Genomic DNA, 18,198 nt, shown 5'->3' on the forward strand with positions numbered 1-18,198 from the left:
ACACAGTACAATACCACACACACACACACAGTACAATACCACACACACACACACACACACACACACAGTACAATACCACACACACACACACACACACAGTACAATACCACACACACAGTACAATACCACACACACACACAGTACAATACATTTACATTTACATTTAAGTCATTTAGCAGACGCTCTTATCCAGAGCGACTTACAAATTGGTGCATTCACCTTATGACATCCAGTGGAACAGCCACTTTACAATAGTGCATCTAAATCTTAAAGGGGGGGGTGAGAGGGATTACTTATCCTATCCTAGGTATTCCTTAAAGAGGTGGGGTTTCAGGTGTCTCTGGAAGGTGGTGATTGACTCCGCTGTCCTGGCGTCGTGAGGGAGTTTGTTCCACCATTGGGGGGCCAGAGAAGCGAACAGTTTTGACTGGGCTGAGCGGGAGCTGTACTTCCTCAGTGGTAGGGAGGCGAGCAGGCCAGAGGTGGATGAACGCAGTGCCCTTGTTTGGGTGTAGGGCCTGATCAATACCACACACACACAGTACAATACCACACACACACACACAGTACAATACCACACACACACACACAGTACAATACCACACACACACACACAGTACAATACCACACACACACACACACACAGTACAATACCACACACACACACACACACACACACACACACACACACACACACACACACACACACACACACACACACACACACACACACACACACACACACACACACACACACACACACAGCACAATACCACACACACACAATACAATACCACACACACACAGTACAATACCACACACACACACACACACACACACACACACACACACACACACACACACACACACACACACACACACACACACACACACACACACACACACACACACACACACACACACACACACACACACACACACACACACACACACACACAGTACAATACCACACACAGTACAATACCACACACACACACAGTACAATACCACACACACACAGTACAATACCACACACAGTACAATACCACACACAGTACAATACCACACACACACACAGCACACCACTACACACACAGAACGGAGAAAAAAAAATCTCAGCAGCCCTTGTGAAATAAAACAAAAAAGCTATTTTAAAAATGCACGGTTCAGTGAGCCAGGTTTATTGGCCTGTTAAAGCCCCAGCCAGCCTCGCACATCCCTCCTCCTCCACGCCATCCTGCTGCAGACATGTATCCTCACAGGCAGACAGGCAGGGAAGCAGGCAGGGCCAGGGAGGCTGACTGCCAGGCAGCTCACTCCCATTCCCACGCTCTCCCCCCTGTCCTCCCCCTAGTGCTGACGGCGTTTCCACAGCTAACAGGTGGTCCAGGTTTAGAAACAGAGAGAAACAATATTAAGACAAGACTGAGCCCACAGGCTAGTAGAGCGAGACTGAGCCCACAGGCTAGTAGAGCGAGACTGAGCCCACAGGTTAGTAGATGGAGACTGAGCCCACAGGCTAGTAGAACAAGACTGAGCCCACAGGCTAGTATAGCGAGACTGAGCCCACAGGCTAGTAGAGCGAGACTGAGCCCACAGGCTAGTAGAGCGAGACTGAACCCACAGGCTAGTAGAGGGAGACTGAGCCCACAGGCTAGTAGAGCGAGACTGAGCCCACAGACTAGTAGAGCGAGACTGAGCCCACAGGCTAGTAGAGCGAGACTGAGCCCACAGGCTAGTAGAGCGAGACTGAGCCCACAGGCTAGTAGAGCGAGACTGAGCCCACAGGCTAGTAGAGCGAGACTGAGCCCACAGGCTAGTAGAGCGAGAGATGGGGCAGATAGAATATACGAAACTAAACAAAATGAGAAATTACAGAGTCAAACTATTTTGGCATATCTTTGCTGGGATAACAAAGGGAGCTGGAGCTGGCTTCCTGAGCAGTATATTTTGTGGAAACGAGGGCAGAATACAGCTAGTGACACATTTACAGTGCAGGGTTGCTGACGCCTTATCTTGTGAACCTAAACCGAACTCTTCCTACTTCCTGACCCTAAAGGGCATCACAACAGTGGCAAGTTGGGAGTCAGCAGCGAGGGGAGGAAAGGATTTGCCTCAGCCGCCCCAGTTACAAGTACAATTTTAGTCTCTTAGCAGGCGCTCTTATCCAAAGCGACTACAGGATAGCCTTTTTGTGCCTAGTCGGCTCGGGGATTCAAACCAGCAACCTTTCAGTTACTCTTTACCGCTAGCCTGCCTGCCGCCTCCCCCAGTTGATCAAGTTGTACATTTAGCCCTACCTTGTGTTTCTTCCCGGGCTGGCGTTCGCCACCCGTCTTGTCCTTCTTGTCGGAGAAGGAGAACTTGACGTCCCCGTCCTCGAAGGCGTACGGGTCCACCTCAGGCTCGTGGTCGTCGTCGGTGATGGCGGCGGCCAGGTACTGGTTCCTCCGCTGAATGTACATCTGCACGCGCTCCTCCGACACCTTCAGAGGCCGCTTAGATGTGGCCATCAGTCTGGGAACAGGAGACACAGTGAGGGGACAGAATATTCATTATGATAAACAGGGCGACATAGTACAGTTTACTGATAACAGAGTGGGATGCAGTTATACTGTTTGTTTAGGCCTATATGGCTGTGCAGATCATCTATCAACATTTTGGGGAGGAAGAGCATGAGGACATTTTAATCTGTTGCGATGCATGTCTCTTTTTCAACGTAATCTGTGAATAAACTTTCCTATGACTATGGGCCTGTGTTCTAGCTGTTGATGTTGTTGTTCTGATGTTACTAGACTAAATGAGCCCCTCTGAGGGGGAGGGACTTAGCTCATGTAGGTCCCTTCTCTCCCTCCCTCTGTCTGGCTCGGCTGTGATGCGAGGTGACAGTGCGCAGTAGCCCCAGCCAGAGATTAGCAGCCATTTAGAGCTGCTTCACGGCCACCAGGATTACTCTCCGCACCAGAATAGCCCTGCTGTCCATAGCCCTGCCTATGGCACTGTCCAGCATCCATCCCTGAAATTGTATAACCCCTCCGATAATTCCCAAGACCGCCACTGCTCGGCCTGCCGGACAGCTAGCCTGCCTGCCTGCTCTCCTGCACACCGATCCTAGTCCGTCTCAGCCTCTGTCACTCTTTGCATCCCTCTCTCCCTCCACATCCCTTTCTCTCTGCTCCCTCGAGTCCACTTCTATCGTCTCCCTCTCTCAGCGAAGCGACACCTCGGCTCTGACATCAAGGCTTTGTAGATACCACCCTCCTTCACGTGTTCAGGGTGGAGAGGAAGGAAGCAGGGGGAGTTATGATAGAGAGGGCGTAGACAGATGGATCCATTTATTTATATAACCCTACCTCTATCCCTCTATCTCTGGCGCCCTGTGTGTGTGTGTGTGTGTGTGTGTGTGTGTGTGTGTGTGTGTGTGTGTGTGCGTGCGTGCGTGCGTGCGTGCGTGCGTGTGTGTGTGTGGGGGGATCAATAAGCTCTCACCAGTCTCTGCTGCAGTGCTGGCCATGCACATTAGTGATGTATGATGTCAAAAGGGCACATAGCGAGAGATTAACATGCTGTGTGTGCTCAGCGCCACCACAGAACATTCTAAGGCAGGGGCGGGGAGGGAGGGAGGGAGGCCCGGTTGTGCATCACTGCTCTTTCAATCACTTTTATTTTCTAGAATGTTGGAGGTACTCAAAAAGGGGCCCTTCTGTCTGTGTGCCAGAGGGGGTGATGGGAAGGGAGGGAGGGTTGGATGGCTGACCAGTGAGTCAGTAAATGGCTGGGGGCCTCTAGCACCCTCTATGGGCAACAGTGGGTGTTGAATGGTTAAATCAATGGGGTGATAAGAATGAATGAATGAACAGGGATAGACACTCACTCAGTGACAGACACCACCTCCTGTCCTCCCGAGGCCTCGTCTCTCTCCCTTTCCCTCAGCTTGTCCCAAGGCAGCGTTGGCGTTGTTATTACGGCCTCTTTCCTCCTGGGCAGGTTGAAGAACCTCCATGGCGTTGGGGAGCCGTCCTCCTCCAGGTTGACTGCAGAGCTTACATACACAGTGGGCTCCAGGGGCTCGGGTGGGTAGGCCGTGTGGTGGTGGTGGAAGTGCTGTGCCAGGCCATCCAGTCCACGGTGGTCCCCGACGCCACCCTTCTGTTCCGCCAGGCAGGGCTCCGGGGGTGGCTGGTAGAAGTGTTGGCTGTGGGGGGTGGAGGGGTTCTTTAAAGAGCCGTCACCCGTCTCCTCTCCTCTGTCGCGCTCACAGGGGTGGGGGCTGAGGGGAGGGGGCTGAGGGGAACCTGTCATCTCTGAGGAACCACCGGCACTACCCACCCCTCCGTCGTGCCGCTGGGGTGTCTTGGTGACACCGTCGGTAGGGTGGAGGCTAGGGAAGCGACCCCCCTCCTGCTGGGCCCTCATGGCAAGCCTCTGGCCTGCCGCCTTCGTCTCCATGGTAACGTCATCGCAGGGGGCGCTGCGGTGGTGGAAGGGTGTCTGTGGCCTCTTGGTCTGCTTGTCGCTCTTCTCTGGCTTGTCACCTCCAGTCTTGTGCTTGGTGGGTGGCTGAATGTGGGTGGGCTGGCCTGCTGACTGGGGCTGGCCCGGGGTACCACCACCTCGCTGTTTCAGGGCTTTATGCCTGGAAGAGAAAGCATGTCATTTACATGTCTCACTGCAAGACAAACAATAATGCCATTCGTTCACCTGTGTTAAGGTTGTGCATTCAGTAGCTCAATAAACAGTGTTGAGAGGCAACACTGATCTACTTCAAGCAATTACCAAGAATAAACGGATCTACAGAACATTTAAATTAGGACTCAAAGTCAGGTGTATGAGATTTATACATTTATACTGAATTCATATTTAATGCTGATTTATACTGAAAATATATTTAACGTAGATTTATATTGCATACATATTTAATGCAGATTTATATTGAGCAAATAGTATGAAACACATTCATTATATTTATTCCCAATTACATATAGTCAACTGTAGATCTTTCACTTCCTACTTTCCCAATTGTTTTGTAACCAGTCAAATGACCAATCTGGCAATTATACGTTTTCATGTCTTTACTGAACACACCATGTAGACATTCACAGTGCAGGATGGAAAAAGCATGTGAACCTTTGGATTTCATAACTGGTTGACCCTCCTTTGGCAGCAATAACCTCAACCAAACGTTTCCTGTAGTTGCGGATCAGACCTACACAACGGTCAGGAGGAATTTTGGACCACTCCTCTTTACAAAACTGTTTCAGTTCAGTAATATTCTTGGGATGTCTGATGTGAACCACTCTCGAGGTCATTCCACAGCATCTCAATCGGGTTGAGGTCAGGACTCTGACTGGGCCAATCAGGTTGAGGTCAGGACTCTGACTGGGCCACTCAGGTTGAGGTCAGGACTCTGACTGGGCCACTCAGGTTGAGGTCAGGACTCTGACTGGGCCACTCAGGTTGAGGTCAGAACTCTGACTGGGCCACTCAGGTTGAGGTCAGGACTCTGACTGGGCCACTCAGGTTGAGGTCAGAACTCTGACTGGGCCACTCAGGTTGAGGTCAGGACTCTGACTGGGCCACTCAGGTTGAGGTCAGGACTCTGACTGGGCCACTCAGGTTGAGGTCAGAACTCTGACTGGGCCACTCAGGTTGAGGTCAGAACTCTGACTGGGTCACTCAGGTTGAGGTCAGGACTCTGACTGGGCCACTCAGGTTGAGGTCAGGACTCTGACTGGGCCACTCAGGTTGAGGTCAGGACTCTGACTGGACCACTCAGGTTGAGGTCAGGACTCTGACTGGGCCACTCAGGTTGAGGTCAGAACTCTGACTGGGCCACTCAGGTTGAGGTCAGGACTCTGACTGGGCCACTCAGGTTGAGGTCAGGACTCTGACTGGGCCACTCAGGTTGAGGTCAGGACTCTGACTGGGCCACTCAGGTTGAGGTCAGGACTCTGACTGGGCCACTCAGGTTGAGGTCAGAACTCTGACTGGGCCACTCCAGAAGGGTATTTTCTTCTATTGAAGCCATTCTGATGTTGATTTACTTCTGTGTTGTGTGTCGTTGTCCTGTTTCATCAGCCAACTTCTGTTGAGCTTCAATTGGTGGACAGACAGCCTAACAGTCTCCTGCAAACTGTCTTGATAAACTTGGGAAGTAATTTTTCCGTTGATGATAACAAGCTGTCCAGGCCCTGAGGTAGCAAAGCAGCTCCAAACCATGATGCTCCGTCCACCATACTTTACAGTTGGGATGAGGTTTTGATGTTGTTGTGCTGTGCCTGTACCTCTCCAGACATAGTGTTGTGTGTTCCTTCCAATCAACTCAACTTTAGTTTAATCTGTCCGCAGAATATTTTGCAAGTAGCTCTGTGGAAAAACCAGGTGAGATGTTAACATCTCTAATCTCGTCTCATTGATTGGACTCCAGGTTAGTTGAGCCCTGACTCCAATTAGCTTTTGAAGAAGCCATTAGCCTAGTGGTTCACATACTTTTTCCAACCTACACTGTGAATGTTTAAATTATGTATCAAAATATATATGTATCAAAATATACAAGAAAAATACAATAATTTGTGTGTTATTATTTTAAGCACACTGTGTGTGTCTATTGTTGTGACATTGTATGACTAATTTATGCAGAAATTCAGGTAATTCCAAAGGGTTCACATACTTTTTCTTGCCATTGTAAAATAAACAAATGAATTCCTTTCAAATATAATAAACTCCTCATGTTATGCTGATGCTACTCTAACAAACATCTTAAACTGATGTTATTATTCTGCACTCTATTGGCCTCCTAACCACAACCAAAACCATGCATCTTGTCTAGCTCACACCCACTAGAATAGAGCATTCCCCAAAGGCTGTGTTTATTGGGGAGAAAACTGAGTGAAGCGTGTGTGACCTAATGAACATGACCCAGGTTGGAAGGAGACCTGTTTCTGGTTGGGTTTAAAATGTCTGGAATGTGTTGTGGTGGTCCCCAGCCCGTAGGTCCCCAAAGCTATCTAGGCTGCCCTGTCAGACACCTGGCCTGGCACCTCTGTGACCATCGTGTGTGTCGCGTCGTGACCAGTCATGCTCCCCTGCTAACCAGCCTGCCTGTTACTGCTGACCCTGGCCCAGTGCATACCACCACCACCTCTGCTGTCAACACTCAAACACACACACTGTCCCCAGTTTAGGCCCAGGGAGAGGCAGCTACTAAGTTACCTCATGTTTCACTGTAAGGGGACCGAGGAGAAGTGGTGAAAAAAGTACCCAATTGTCATACTTGAGTAAAAGTAAAGATACCTTAATAGAAAATGACTCAAGTAAAAGTGAAAGTCACTCAGTAAAATACTACAAGTCTTTAGTTTTAAATATACTTAAGTAACAAAAGTAAATGTAATTGCTAAAATATTCTTAAGTATCAAAAGTAAAAGTATAAATAATTTCAAATTCCTTATATTAAGCAAACCATTATTTACAAATGGTCAGGGGCATACTCAAACACTCAGACATCATTTACAAATGAAGTATTTGTGTTTAGTTCATCTGTCAGATCAGAGGCAGTAGGGTTGACCAGGGATTTTGTCTATAAGAGCGTGAATTGGACAATTTTCCTGTCCTGCTAAGCATTCAAAATGTAACTAGTACTTTTGGATGTCAGGGAAAATGTATGGAGTAAAAAGTACATTTTTTTCTTTAGGGATGTAGTGAAATAAAAGTCAAAGTTAACAGAAATATACATTTTAAAATAAAGTACAGATACACTAAAAAACGACTTTAGTAGTACTTCAAAGTATTTTTATTTAAGTACTTTACACCACTGCCGAGGAGCAATAAATCTAAAGTCAGGCTGATACTGGCTAGTGGCTGTGGGGGGAGGAGCGTGATGAGGGGGGTCAACTCAGGGTCAACTCGGCTAGAGGGGGCACCGGGATGTTATTTGGCTGGTGGTCTGTCAGCACGGTAACCACAGGCTACTCTTATGGTTGTGGAGCAGGCAGCATGTTGAGGGAGGGAGGTAGCTGTTGTCCTTCCCACTACTACACAGGATTATAATATAACCGGGCTGCTTAACTGTCAGTAGGCAGAGAACGGCAAGACGCAGCAAAAACAATATGCAGAGTGGATAAACAATAACACACACACACACAAACATCTTCCTGCAGCCAAGCCGATAGCCATTAGAATGTGTGCTGCACACACTGGAATTCCCTTTCCAATGTCACCTCCAGGGATTCTCAAAGTTGTTTTTCTTTCTTTCTTTACATTTCATTTGTTTTCATGAATATTACTAACAACAACATGTTAAACCCATTCTGTGGAATAAGTTTAGAGGGTTCAATACAACACAATGTAATATTATTATCTACAATTTATGTTCATTAAGGTCCAATGCAGCCATTTTTTAAAATCTCAATATCAAATCTGGGTAACAATTAAGTACCTTACTGTGATTGTTTTCAATTCAAATGGTCAAAGATAAATAAAAATAGCTTCTTAGAAAATACCAATATCTCAAGTAAGAACCGTCTCAGAGTTGTTTGTGGGGAGGGGAAAACTGAAAATGTGCTTTTATTGGCAGAGTCTTTTTCTTATTGGTCTATTCATTTTCACAATTTCACAGCATTATTCCAACCTCATAGTTTGGAAATATATACAAAACACAGGACAACAGACCTGGGAAGCTTACAGGGATATTGGTATATTCCTTTTCAATTATTTTGAATTAGCTTTAAAGCTGCAACAACCCAAAAAAATTCTCTGCCCCGTGACAGAGTGTGTAGAATTGCAGGAAATGTGCTTGAAAACTGAAAAACAAAATGATCCAATGCTCAGAGATGGGCCTTTAAAATGTTCCTTCCAGAGACTTGGTTCATCCAGTCATGCACTGCCAAAGTCATCGTAGAACTACTTGTATGCTATTTTTCTCTCACTAGAGGTGTGTTCTGATTATGAGGGGTCTCTGATTAGTTTGCTATCACAACAGCGGTCCCAAGCCCCAAAGAGTTAGAGAACCCCTCCTCTAGGTTCCCTCCAACTAATTAACACCTGCAGCCAGACTTCCCCAAAGTCACTTCTCACATTCACACATTAATCCACTCCATTTTTAGAGTAGCCATCTCCCTAAACAGGTCTTCTAGAGGTCTGACTGGCCTCTGGGTCTCTCCCACTGCATCCCTGTACACAGCCTGCCTTCCCTCACACCACCAGTGGAGAACAAGGGGCTCCCCCAATCTATAGTGAGCAAAAAGACACAAACATACACAAAGCAAACTCCCAGAGAGAACATAAAGGTAAAGTGTGTCTACTGCTACTCTCTGTTTATCATACATGCATAGTCAATTTAACCATAGCTACATGTACAGACTACCTCAATAAGCCTGACTTACCGATGCCTGTAGATGGCCTCACTACTCTTATAGCCTCGCTACTGTTATAGCCTCGCTACTGTTATAGCCTCACTACTCTTATAGCCTCGCTACTGTTATAGCCTCGCTACTGTTATAGCCTCGCTACTGTTATAGCCTCACTACTCTTATAGTCTCGCTACTGTTATAGCCTCGCTACTGTTATAGCCTCGCTACTGTTATAGCCTCACTACTGTTATAGCCTCGTTACAGTTATAGCCTCGCTACTGTTATAGCCTCTCTACTCTTATAGCCTCGCTACTGTTATAGCCTCGCTACTGTTATAGCCTCGCTACTGTTATAGCCTCGCTACTCTTATAGCCTCGCTACCGTTATAGCCTCGCTACTGTTATAGCCTCTGTTATACTGTTATAGCTTCGCTACTGTTATAGCTTCTCTTATACTGTTATAGCCTCGCTACTGTTATAGCCTCGCTACTGTTATAGCCTCGCTACTGTTATAGCCTCGCTACTGTTATAGCCTCGCTACTGTTATAGCCTCGCTACTCTTATAGCCTCGCTACTGTTATAGCCTCGCTACTGTTATAGCCTCGCTACTGTTATAGCTTCGCTACTGTTATAGCTTCGCTACTGTTATAGCCTCGCTACTCTTATAGCCTCGCTACTCTTATAGACTCGCTACTGTTATAGCCTCGCTACTGTTATAGCCTCGCTACTCTTATAGCCTCGCTACTCTTATAGCCTCGCTACTGTTATAGCCTCGCTACTGTTATAGCCTCGCTACTGTTATAGCCTCGCTACTCTTATAGCCTCGCTACTGTTATAGCCTCGCTACTGTTATAGCCTCGCAACTGTTATAGCCTCGCTACTGTTATAGCCTCGCTACTGTTATAGCCTCGCTACTCTTATAGCCTCGCTACTGTTATAGCCTCGCTACTGTTATAGCCTCGCAACTGTTATAGCCTCGCTACTGTTATAGCCTCGTTACTGTTATAGCCTCGCAACTGTTATAGCCTCGCTACTGTTATAGCCTCGCTACTGTTATAGCCTCGCTACTGTTATAGCCTCGCTATTGTTATAGCCTCGCTACTGTTATAGCCTCGCTACTGTTATAGCCTCTCTACTGTTATAGCCTCTCTACTGTTATAGCCTCGCTACTGTTATAGCCTCGCTACTGTTATAGCCTCGCTACTGTTATAGCCTCGCTACTGTTATAGCCTCGCTATTGTTATAGCCTCGCTACTGTTATAGCCTCGCTACTGTTATAGCCTCACTACTGTTATAGCCTCTCTACTGTTATAGCCTCGCTACTGTTATAGCCTCGCTACTGTTATAGCCTCGCTACTGTTATAGCCTCGTTACTGTTATAGACTCGCTACTGTTATAGCCTCGCTACTGTATACAGCCTCACTACTGTTATAGACTAGCTACTGTTATAGCCTCACTACTGTTATAGCCTCGCTACTGTATATAGACTCACTACTGTTATAGCCTCGCTACTGTTATAGCCTCGCAACTGTTATAGCCTCGCTACTGTTATAGCCTCGCAACTGTTATAGCCTCGCTACTGTTATAGCCTCGCTACTGTTATAGCCTCGCTACTGTTATAGCCTCGCTACTGTTATAGCCTCGCTACTGTTATAGCCTCGCTACTGTTATAGCCTCGCTACTGTTATAGCCTCGCTACTGTATGTAGCCTCGCTACTGTATGTAGCCTCGCTACTGTTATAGCCTCGCTACTGTTATAGCCTCGCTACTCTTATAGCCTCGCTACTGTTATAGCCTCGCTACTGTTATAGCCTCGCTACTGTTATAGCCTCGTTACTGTTATAGCCTCGCTACTGTTATAGCCTCGCTACTGTTATAGCCTCGCTACTGTTATAGCTTCGCAACTGTTATAGCCTCGCAACTGTTATAGCCTCGCAACTGTTATAGCCTCGCTACTGTTATAGCCTCGCAACTGTTATAGCCTCGCTACTGTTATAGCCTCGCTACTGTTATAGCCTCGCTACTGTTATAGTCTCGCTATTGTTATAGCCTCACTACTGTTATAGCCTCGCTATTGTTATAGCCTCACTACTGTTATAGCCTCTCTACAGTTATAGCCTCGCTACTGTTATAGACTCGCTACTGTTATAGCCTCGCTACTGTTATAGCCTCGCTACTGTTATAGCCTCGTTACTGTTATAGACTCGCTACTGTTATAGCCTCGCTACTGTATACAGCCTCACTACTGTTATAGCCTCGCTACTGTTATAGCCTGCTACTGTTATAGCCTCGCAACTGTTATAGCCTCGCAACTGTTATAGCCTCGCTACTGTTATAGCCTCGCTACTGTTATAGCCTCGCTACTGTTATAGCCTCGCAACTGTTATAGCCTCGCTACTGTTATAGCCTCGCTACGTTATAGCCTCGCTACTGTTATAGCCTCACTACTGTTATAGCCTCGCTATTGTTATAGCCTCACTACTGTTATAGCCTCGCTACTGTTATAGCCTCGCTACTGTTATAGCCTCGCTACTGTTATAGCCTCGCTACTGTTATAGACTCGCTACTGTTATAGCCTCGCTACTGTATACAGCCTCACTACTGTTATAGACTAGGTACTGTTATAGCCTCGCTACTGTTATAGCCTCGCTACTGTATATAGACTCACTACTGTTATAGCCTTGCTACTGTTATAGCCTCGATACTGTATATAGCCTCACTACTGTTATAGCCTCGCTGCTGTTATAGCCTCGCTACTGTTATAGCCTCGCTACTGTTATAGCCTCGCTACTGTATATAGCCTCACTACTGTTATAGCCTCGCTACCGAATATAGCCTCACTACTGTATATAGTCTCACTACTGTTATAGCCTCGCTATTGTTATAGCCTCGCTACTGTTATACCCTCGCTACTGTATACAGCCTCGCTACTGTTATAGCCTCGCTACTGTTATAGCCTCACTACTGTTATAGCCTCGCTACTGTATACAGCCTCGCTACTGTTATAGCCTCGCTACTGTTATAGCCTCGCTACTGTTATAGCCTCGCTACTGTATATTGTCTCGCTACTGTTATAGCCTCGCTGCTGTATACAGCCTCGCTACTGTTATAGCCTCGCTACTGTTATAGCCTCGCTACTGTTATAGCCTCGCTACTGTTATAGCCTCGCAACTGTTATAGCCTCGCTACTGTTATAGCCTCGCTACGTTATAGCGTCGCTACTGTTATAGCCTCACTACTGTTATAGCCTCGCTATTGTTATAGCCTCACTACTGTTATAGCCTCGCTACTGTTATAGCCTCACTACTGTTATAGCCTCGCTATTGTTATAGCCTCGCTACTGTTATAGCCTCGCTACTGTTATAGCCTCGCTACTCTTATAGCCTCGCTACTGTTATAGCCTCGCTACTGTTATAGCCTCGCAACTGTTATAGCCTCGCTACTGTTATAGCCTCGCTACTGTTATAGCCTCGCTACTCTTATAGCCTCGCTACTGTTATAGCCTCGCTACTGTTATAGCCTCGCAACTGTTATAGCCTCGCTACTGTTATAGCCTCGTTACTGTTATAGCCTCGCAACTGTTATAGCCTCGCTACTGTTATAGCCTCGCTACTGTTATAGCCTCGCTACTGTTATAGCCTCGCTACTGTTATAGCCTCGCTATTGTTATAGCCTCGCTACTGTTATAGCCTCGCTACTGTTATAGCCTCTCTACTGTTATAGCCTCGCTACTGTTATAGCCTCGCTACTGTTATAGCCTCGCTACTGTTATAGCCTCGCTACTGTTATAGCCTCGCTATTGTTATAGCCTCGCTACTGTTATAGCCTCGCTACTGTTATAGCCTCACTACTGTTATAGCCTCTCTACTGTTATAGCCTCGCTACTGTTATAGCCTCGCTACTGTTATAGCCTCGCTACTGTTATAGCCTCGTTACTGTTATAGACTCGCTACTGTTATAGCCTCGCTACTGTATACAGCCTCACTACTGTTATAGACTAGCTACTGTTATAGCCTCACTACTGTTATAGCCTCGCTACTGTATATAGACTCACTACTGTTATAGCCTCGCTACTGTTATAGCCTCGCAACTGTTATAGCCTCGCTACTGTTATAGCCTCGCAACTGTTATAGCCTCGCTACTGTTATAGCCTCGCTACTGTTATAGCCTCGCTACTGTTATAGCCTCGCTACTGTTATAGCCTCACTACTGTTATAGCCTCGCTACTGTTATAGCCTCGCTACTGTATGTAGCCTCGCTACTGTATGTAGCCTCGCTACTGTTATAGCCTCGCTACTGTTATAGCCTCGCTACTCTTATAGCCTCGCTACTGTTATAGCCTCGCTACTGTTATAGCCTCGCTACTGTTATAGCCTCGTTACTGTTATAGCCTCGCTACTGTTATAGCCTCGCTACTGTTATAGCCTCGCTACTGTTATAGCTTCGCAACTGTTATAGCCTCGCAACTGTTATAGCCTCGCAACTGTTATAGCCTCGCTACTGTTATAGCCTCGCAACTGTTATAGCCTCGCTACTGTTATAGCCTCGCTACTGTTATAGCCTCGCTACTGTTATAGTCTCGCTATTGTTATAGCCTCACTACTGTTATAGCCTCGCTATTGTTATAGCCTCACTACTGTTATAGCCTCTCTACTGTTATAGCCTCGCTACTGTTATAGACTCGCTACTGTTATAGCCTCGCTACTGTTATAGCCTCGCTACTGTTATAGCCTCGTTACTGTTATAGACTCGCTACTGTTATAGCCTCGCTACTGTATACAGCCTCACTACTGTTATAGCCTCGCTACTGTTATAGCCTGCTACTGTTATAGCCTCGCAACTGTTATAGCCTCGCAACTGTTATAGCCTCGCTACTGTTATAGCCTCGCTACTGTTATAGCCTCGCTACTGTTATAGCCTCGCAACTGTTATAGCCTCGCTACTGTTATAGCCTCGCTACGTTATAGCCTCGCTACTGTTATAGCCTCACTACTGTTATAGCCTCGCTATTGTTATAGCCTCACTACTGTTATAGCCTCGCTACTGTTATAGCCTCGCTACTGTTATAGCCTCGCTACTGTTATAGACTCGCTACTGTTATAGCCTCGCTACTGTATACAGCCTCACTACTGTTATAGACTAGGTACTGTTATAGCCTCGATACTGTATATAGCCTCACTACTGTTATAGCCTCGCTGCTGTTATAGCCTCGCTACTGTTATAGCCTCGCTACTGTTATAGCCTCGCTACTGTATATAGCCTCACTACTGTTATAGCCTCGCTACCGAATATAGCCTCACTACTGTATATAGTCTCACTACTGTTATAGCCTCGCTATTGTTATAGCCTCGCTACTGTTATACCCTCGCTACTGTATACAGCCTCGCTACTGTTATAGCCTCGCTACTGTTATAGCCTCACTACTGTTATAGCCTCGCTACTGTATACAGCCTCGCTACTGTTATAGCCTCGCTACTGTTATAGCCTCGCTACTGTTATAGCCTCGCTACTGTATATTGTCTCGCTACTGTTATAGCCTCGCTGCTGTATACAGCCTCGCTACTGTTATAGCCTCGCTACTGTTATAGCCTCGCTACTGTTATAGCCTCGCTACTGTTATAGCCTCGCTACTGTTATAGCCTCGCAACTGTTATAGCCTCGCTACTGTTATAGCCTCGCTACGTTATAGCGTCGCTACTGTTATAGCCTCACTACTGTTATAGCCTCGCTATTGTTATAGCCTCACTACTGTTCAAATCAAATCAAATTTTATTTGTCACATACACATGGTTAGCAGATGTTAATGCGAGTGTAGCGAAATGCTTGTGCTTCTAGTTCCGACAATGCAGTGATAACCAACAAGTAATCTAACTAACAATTCCAAAACTACTGTCTTATACACAGTGTAAGGGGATAAGGAACATGTACATAAGGATATATGAATGAGTGATGGTACAGAGCAGCATACAGTAGATGGTATCGAGTACAGTATATACATATGAGATGAGTGTGTAGACAAAGTAAACAAAGTGGCATAGTTAAAGTGGCTAGTGATACATGTGTTACATAAGGATGCAGTCGATGATGTAGAGTACAGTATATACATATGCATATGAGATGAATAATGTAGGGTAAGTAACATTATATAAGGTAGCATTGTTTAAAGTGGCTAGTGATATATTTACATCATTTCCCATCAATTCCCATTATTAAAATGGCTGGAGTTGGGTCAGTGTCAATGACAGTGTGTTGGCAGCAGCCAATCAGTGTTAGTGGTGGCTGTTTAACAGTCTGATGGCCTTGAGATAGAAGCTGTTTTTCAGTCTCTCGGTCCCAGCTTTGATGCACCTGTACTGACCTCGCCTTCTGGATGATAGCGGGGTGAACAGGCAGTGGTTCGGGTGGTTGATGTCCTTGATGATCTTTATGGCCTTCCTGTAACAACGGGTGGTGTAGGTGTCCTGGAGGGCAGGTAGTTTGCCCCGGTGATGCGTTGTGCAGTCCTCACTACCCTCTGGAGAGCCTTACGGTTGAGGGCGGAGCAGTTGCCGTACCAGGCGGTGATACAGCCCGCCAGGATGCTCTCGATTGTGCATCTGTAGAAGTTTGTGAGTGCTTTTGGTGACAAGCCGAATTTCTTCAGCCTCCTGAGGTTGAATAGGCGCTGCTGCGCCTTCTTCACGACGCTGTCAGTGTGAGTGGACCAATTCAGTTTGTCTGTGATGTGTATGCCGAGGAACTTAAAACTAGCTACCCTCTCCACTACTGTTCCATCGATGTGGATAGGGGGGTGTTCCCTCTGCTGTTTCCTGAAGTCCACAATCATCTCCTTAGTTTTGTTGACGTTGAGTGTGAGGTTATTTTCCTGACACCACACTCCGAGGGCCCTCACCTCCTCCCTGTAGGACGTCTCATCGTTGTTGGTAATCAAGCCTACCACTGTTGTGTCGTCCGCAAACTTGATGATTGAGTTGGAGGCGTGCGTGGCCACGCAGTCGTGGGTGAACAGGGAGTACAGGAGAGGGCTCAGAACGCACCCTTGTGGGGCCCCCGTGTTGAGGATCAGCGGGGAGGAGATGTTGTTGCCTACCCTCACCACCTGGGGGCGGCCCGTCAGGAAGTCCAGTACCCAGTTGCACAGGGCGGGGTTATAGCCTCGCTACTGTTATAGCCTCGCTACTGTTATAGCCTCGTTACTGTTATAGACTCGCTACTGTTATAGCCTCGCTACTGTATACAGCCTCACTACTGTTATAGACTAGGTACTGTTATAGCCTCGCTACTGTTATAGCCTCGCTACTGTATATAGCCCCACTACTGTATGTAGCCTCACTACTGTTATAGCCTCGCTACTGTATATAGACTCACTACTGTTATAGCCTCGCTACTGTTATAGCCTCGATACTGTATATAGCCTCACTACTGTTATAGCCTCACTGCTGTTATAGCCTCGCTACTGTTATAGCCTCGCTACTGTTATAGCCTCGCTACTGTTATAGCCTCGCTACTGTATATAGCCTCACTACTGTTATAGCCTCGCTACTGTATATAGCCTCACTACTGTATATAGCCTCACTACTGTTATAGCCTCGCTATTGTTATAGCCTCACTACTGTTATAGCCTCGCTACTGTATACAGCCTCGCTACTGTTATAGCCTCGCTACTGTTATAGCCTCACTACTCTTATAGCCTCGCTACTGTATACAGGCTCGCTACTGTATACAGCCTCGCTACTGTTATAGCCTCGCTACTGTTATTGCCTCACTACTGTATATAGCCTCGCTACTGTTATAGCCTCGCAACTGTTATAGCCTCGCTACTGTTATAGCCTCGCTACGTTATAGCCTCGCTACTGTTATAGCCTCACTACTGTTATAGCCTCGCTATTGTTATAGCCTCACTACTGTTATAGCCTCGCTATTGTTATAGCCTCGCTACTGTTATAGCCTCGCTACTGTATATAGCCCCACTGTATACACCTGCATTGTTTGCTGTTTGGGGTTTTAGGCTGAGTTTCTGTACAGCACTTTGAGATATCAGCTGATGTACGAAGGGCTATATAAATAAATTTGATTTTATTTTATTTGTATGTAGCCTCACTACTGTTATAGCCTCGCTACTGTATATAGACTCACTACTGTTATAGCCTCGCTACTGTTATAGCCTCGATACTGTATATAGCCTCACTACTGTTATAGCCTCACTGCTGTTATAGCCTCGCTACTGTTATAGCCTCGCTACTGTTATAGCCTCGCTACTGTTATAGCCTCACTACTGTTATAGCCTCGCTACTGTATATAGCCTCACTACTGTATATAGCCTCTCTACTGTTATAGCCTCGCTATTGTTATAGCCTCGCTACTGTTATAGCCTCGCTACTGTATACAGCCTCGCTACTGTATACAGCCTTGCTACTGTTATAGGCAGCCTCACTACTGTTATAGCTGTTATAGCCTCGCTACTGTTATAGCCTCGCTACTGTTATAGCCTCTACTGTTATAGCCTCGATACTGTATATAGCCTCACTACTGTTATAGCCTCACTGCTGTTATAGCCTCGCTACTGTTATAGCCTCGCTACTGTTATAGCCTCGCTACTGTTATAGCCTCGCTACTGTATATAGCCTCACTACTGTATATAGCCTCACTACTGTTATAGCCTCGCTATTGTTATAACCTCGCTACTGTTATAGCCTCGCTACTGTATACAGCCTCGCTACTGTTATAGCCTCGCTACTGTTATAGCCTCACTACTGTTATAGCCTCGCTACTGTATACAGCCTCGCTACTGTTATAGCCTCGCTACTGTTATAGCCTCGCTACTGTTATAGCCTCGCTACTGTTATAGCCTC

General features: G+C 46.5%; 1 protein-coding gene across 2 annotated transcripts in view; it reads right to left on the reverse strand.

Moving 5' to 3' along the window:
* LOC124010547 (mediator of RNA polymerase II transcription subunit 13-like) overlaps positions 1–18,198 on the reverse strand; it is a 159,635-nt gene that overhangs the window by 48,454 nt on the left and 92,983 nt on the right. For both annotated transcript variants that reach the window (XM_046323117.1, XM_046323107.1), the window contains exons 9-10: positions 3,875–4,636; positions 2,301–2,517 (exon numbers count right to left, since the gene is read on the reverse strand). In XM_046323117.1, the coding sequence (XP_046179073.1) occupies positions 2,301–2,517; positions 3,875–4,636 (979 nt within the window). The remainder of the gene's footprint in view (positions 1–2,300; positions 2,518–3,874; positions 4,637–18,198) is intronic.

The sequence above is a fragment of the Oncorhynchus gorbuscha genome, linkage group LG02, assembly GCF_021184085.1.
Source record: "Oncorhynchus gorbuscha isolate QuinsamMale2020 ecotype Even-year linkage group LG02, OgorEven_v1.0, whole genome shotgun sequence".
In the NCBI taxonomy this organism is placed as follows: Eukaryota; Metazoa; Chordata; class Actinopteri; order Salmoniformes; family Salmonidae; genus Oncorhynchus; species Oncorhynchus gorbuscha.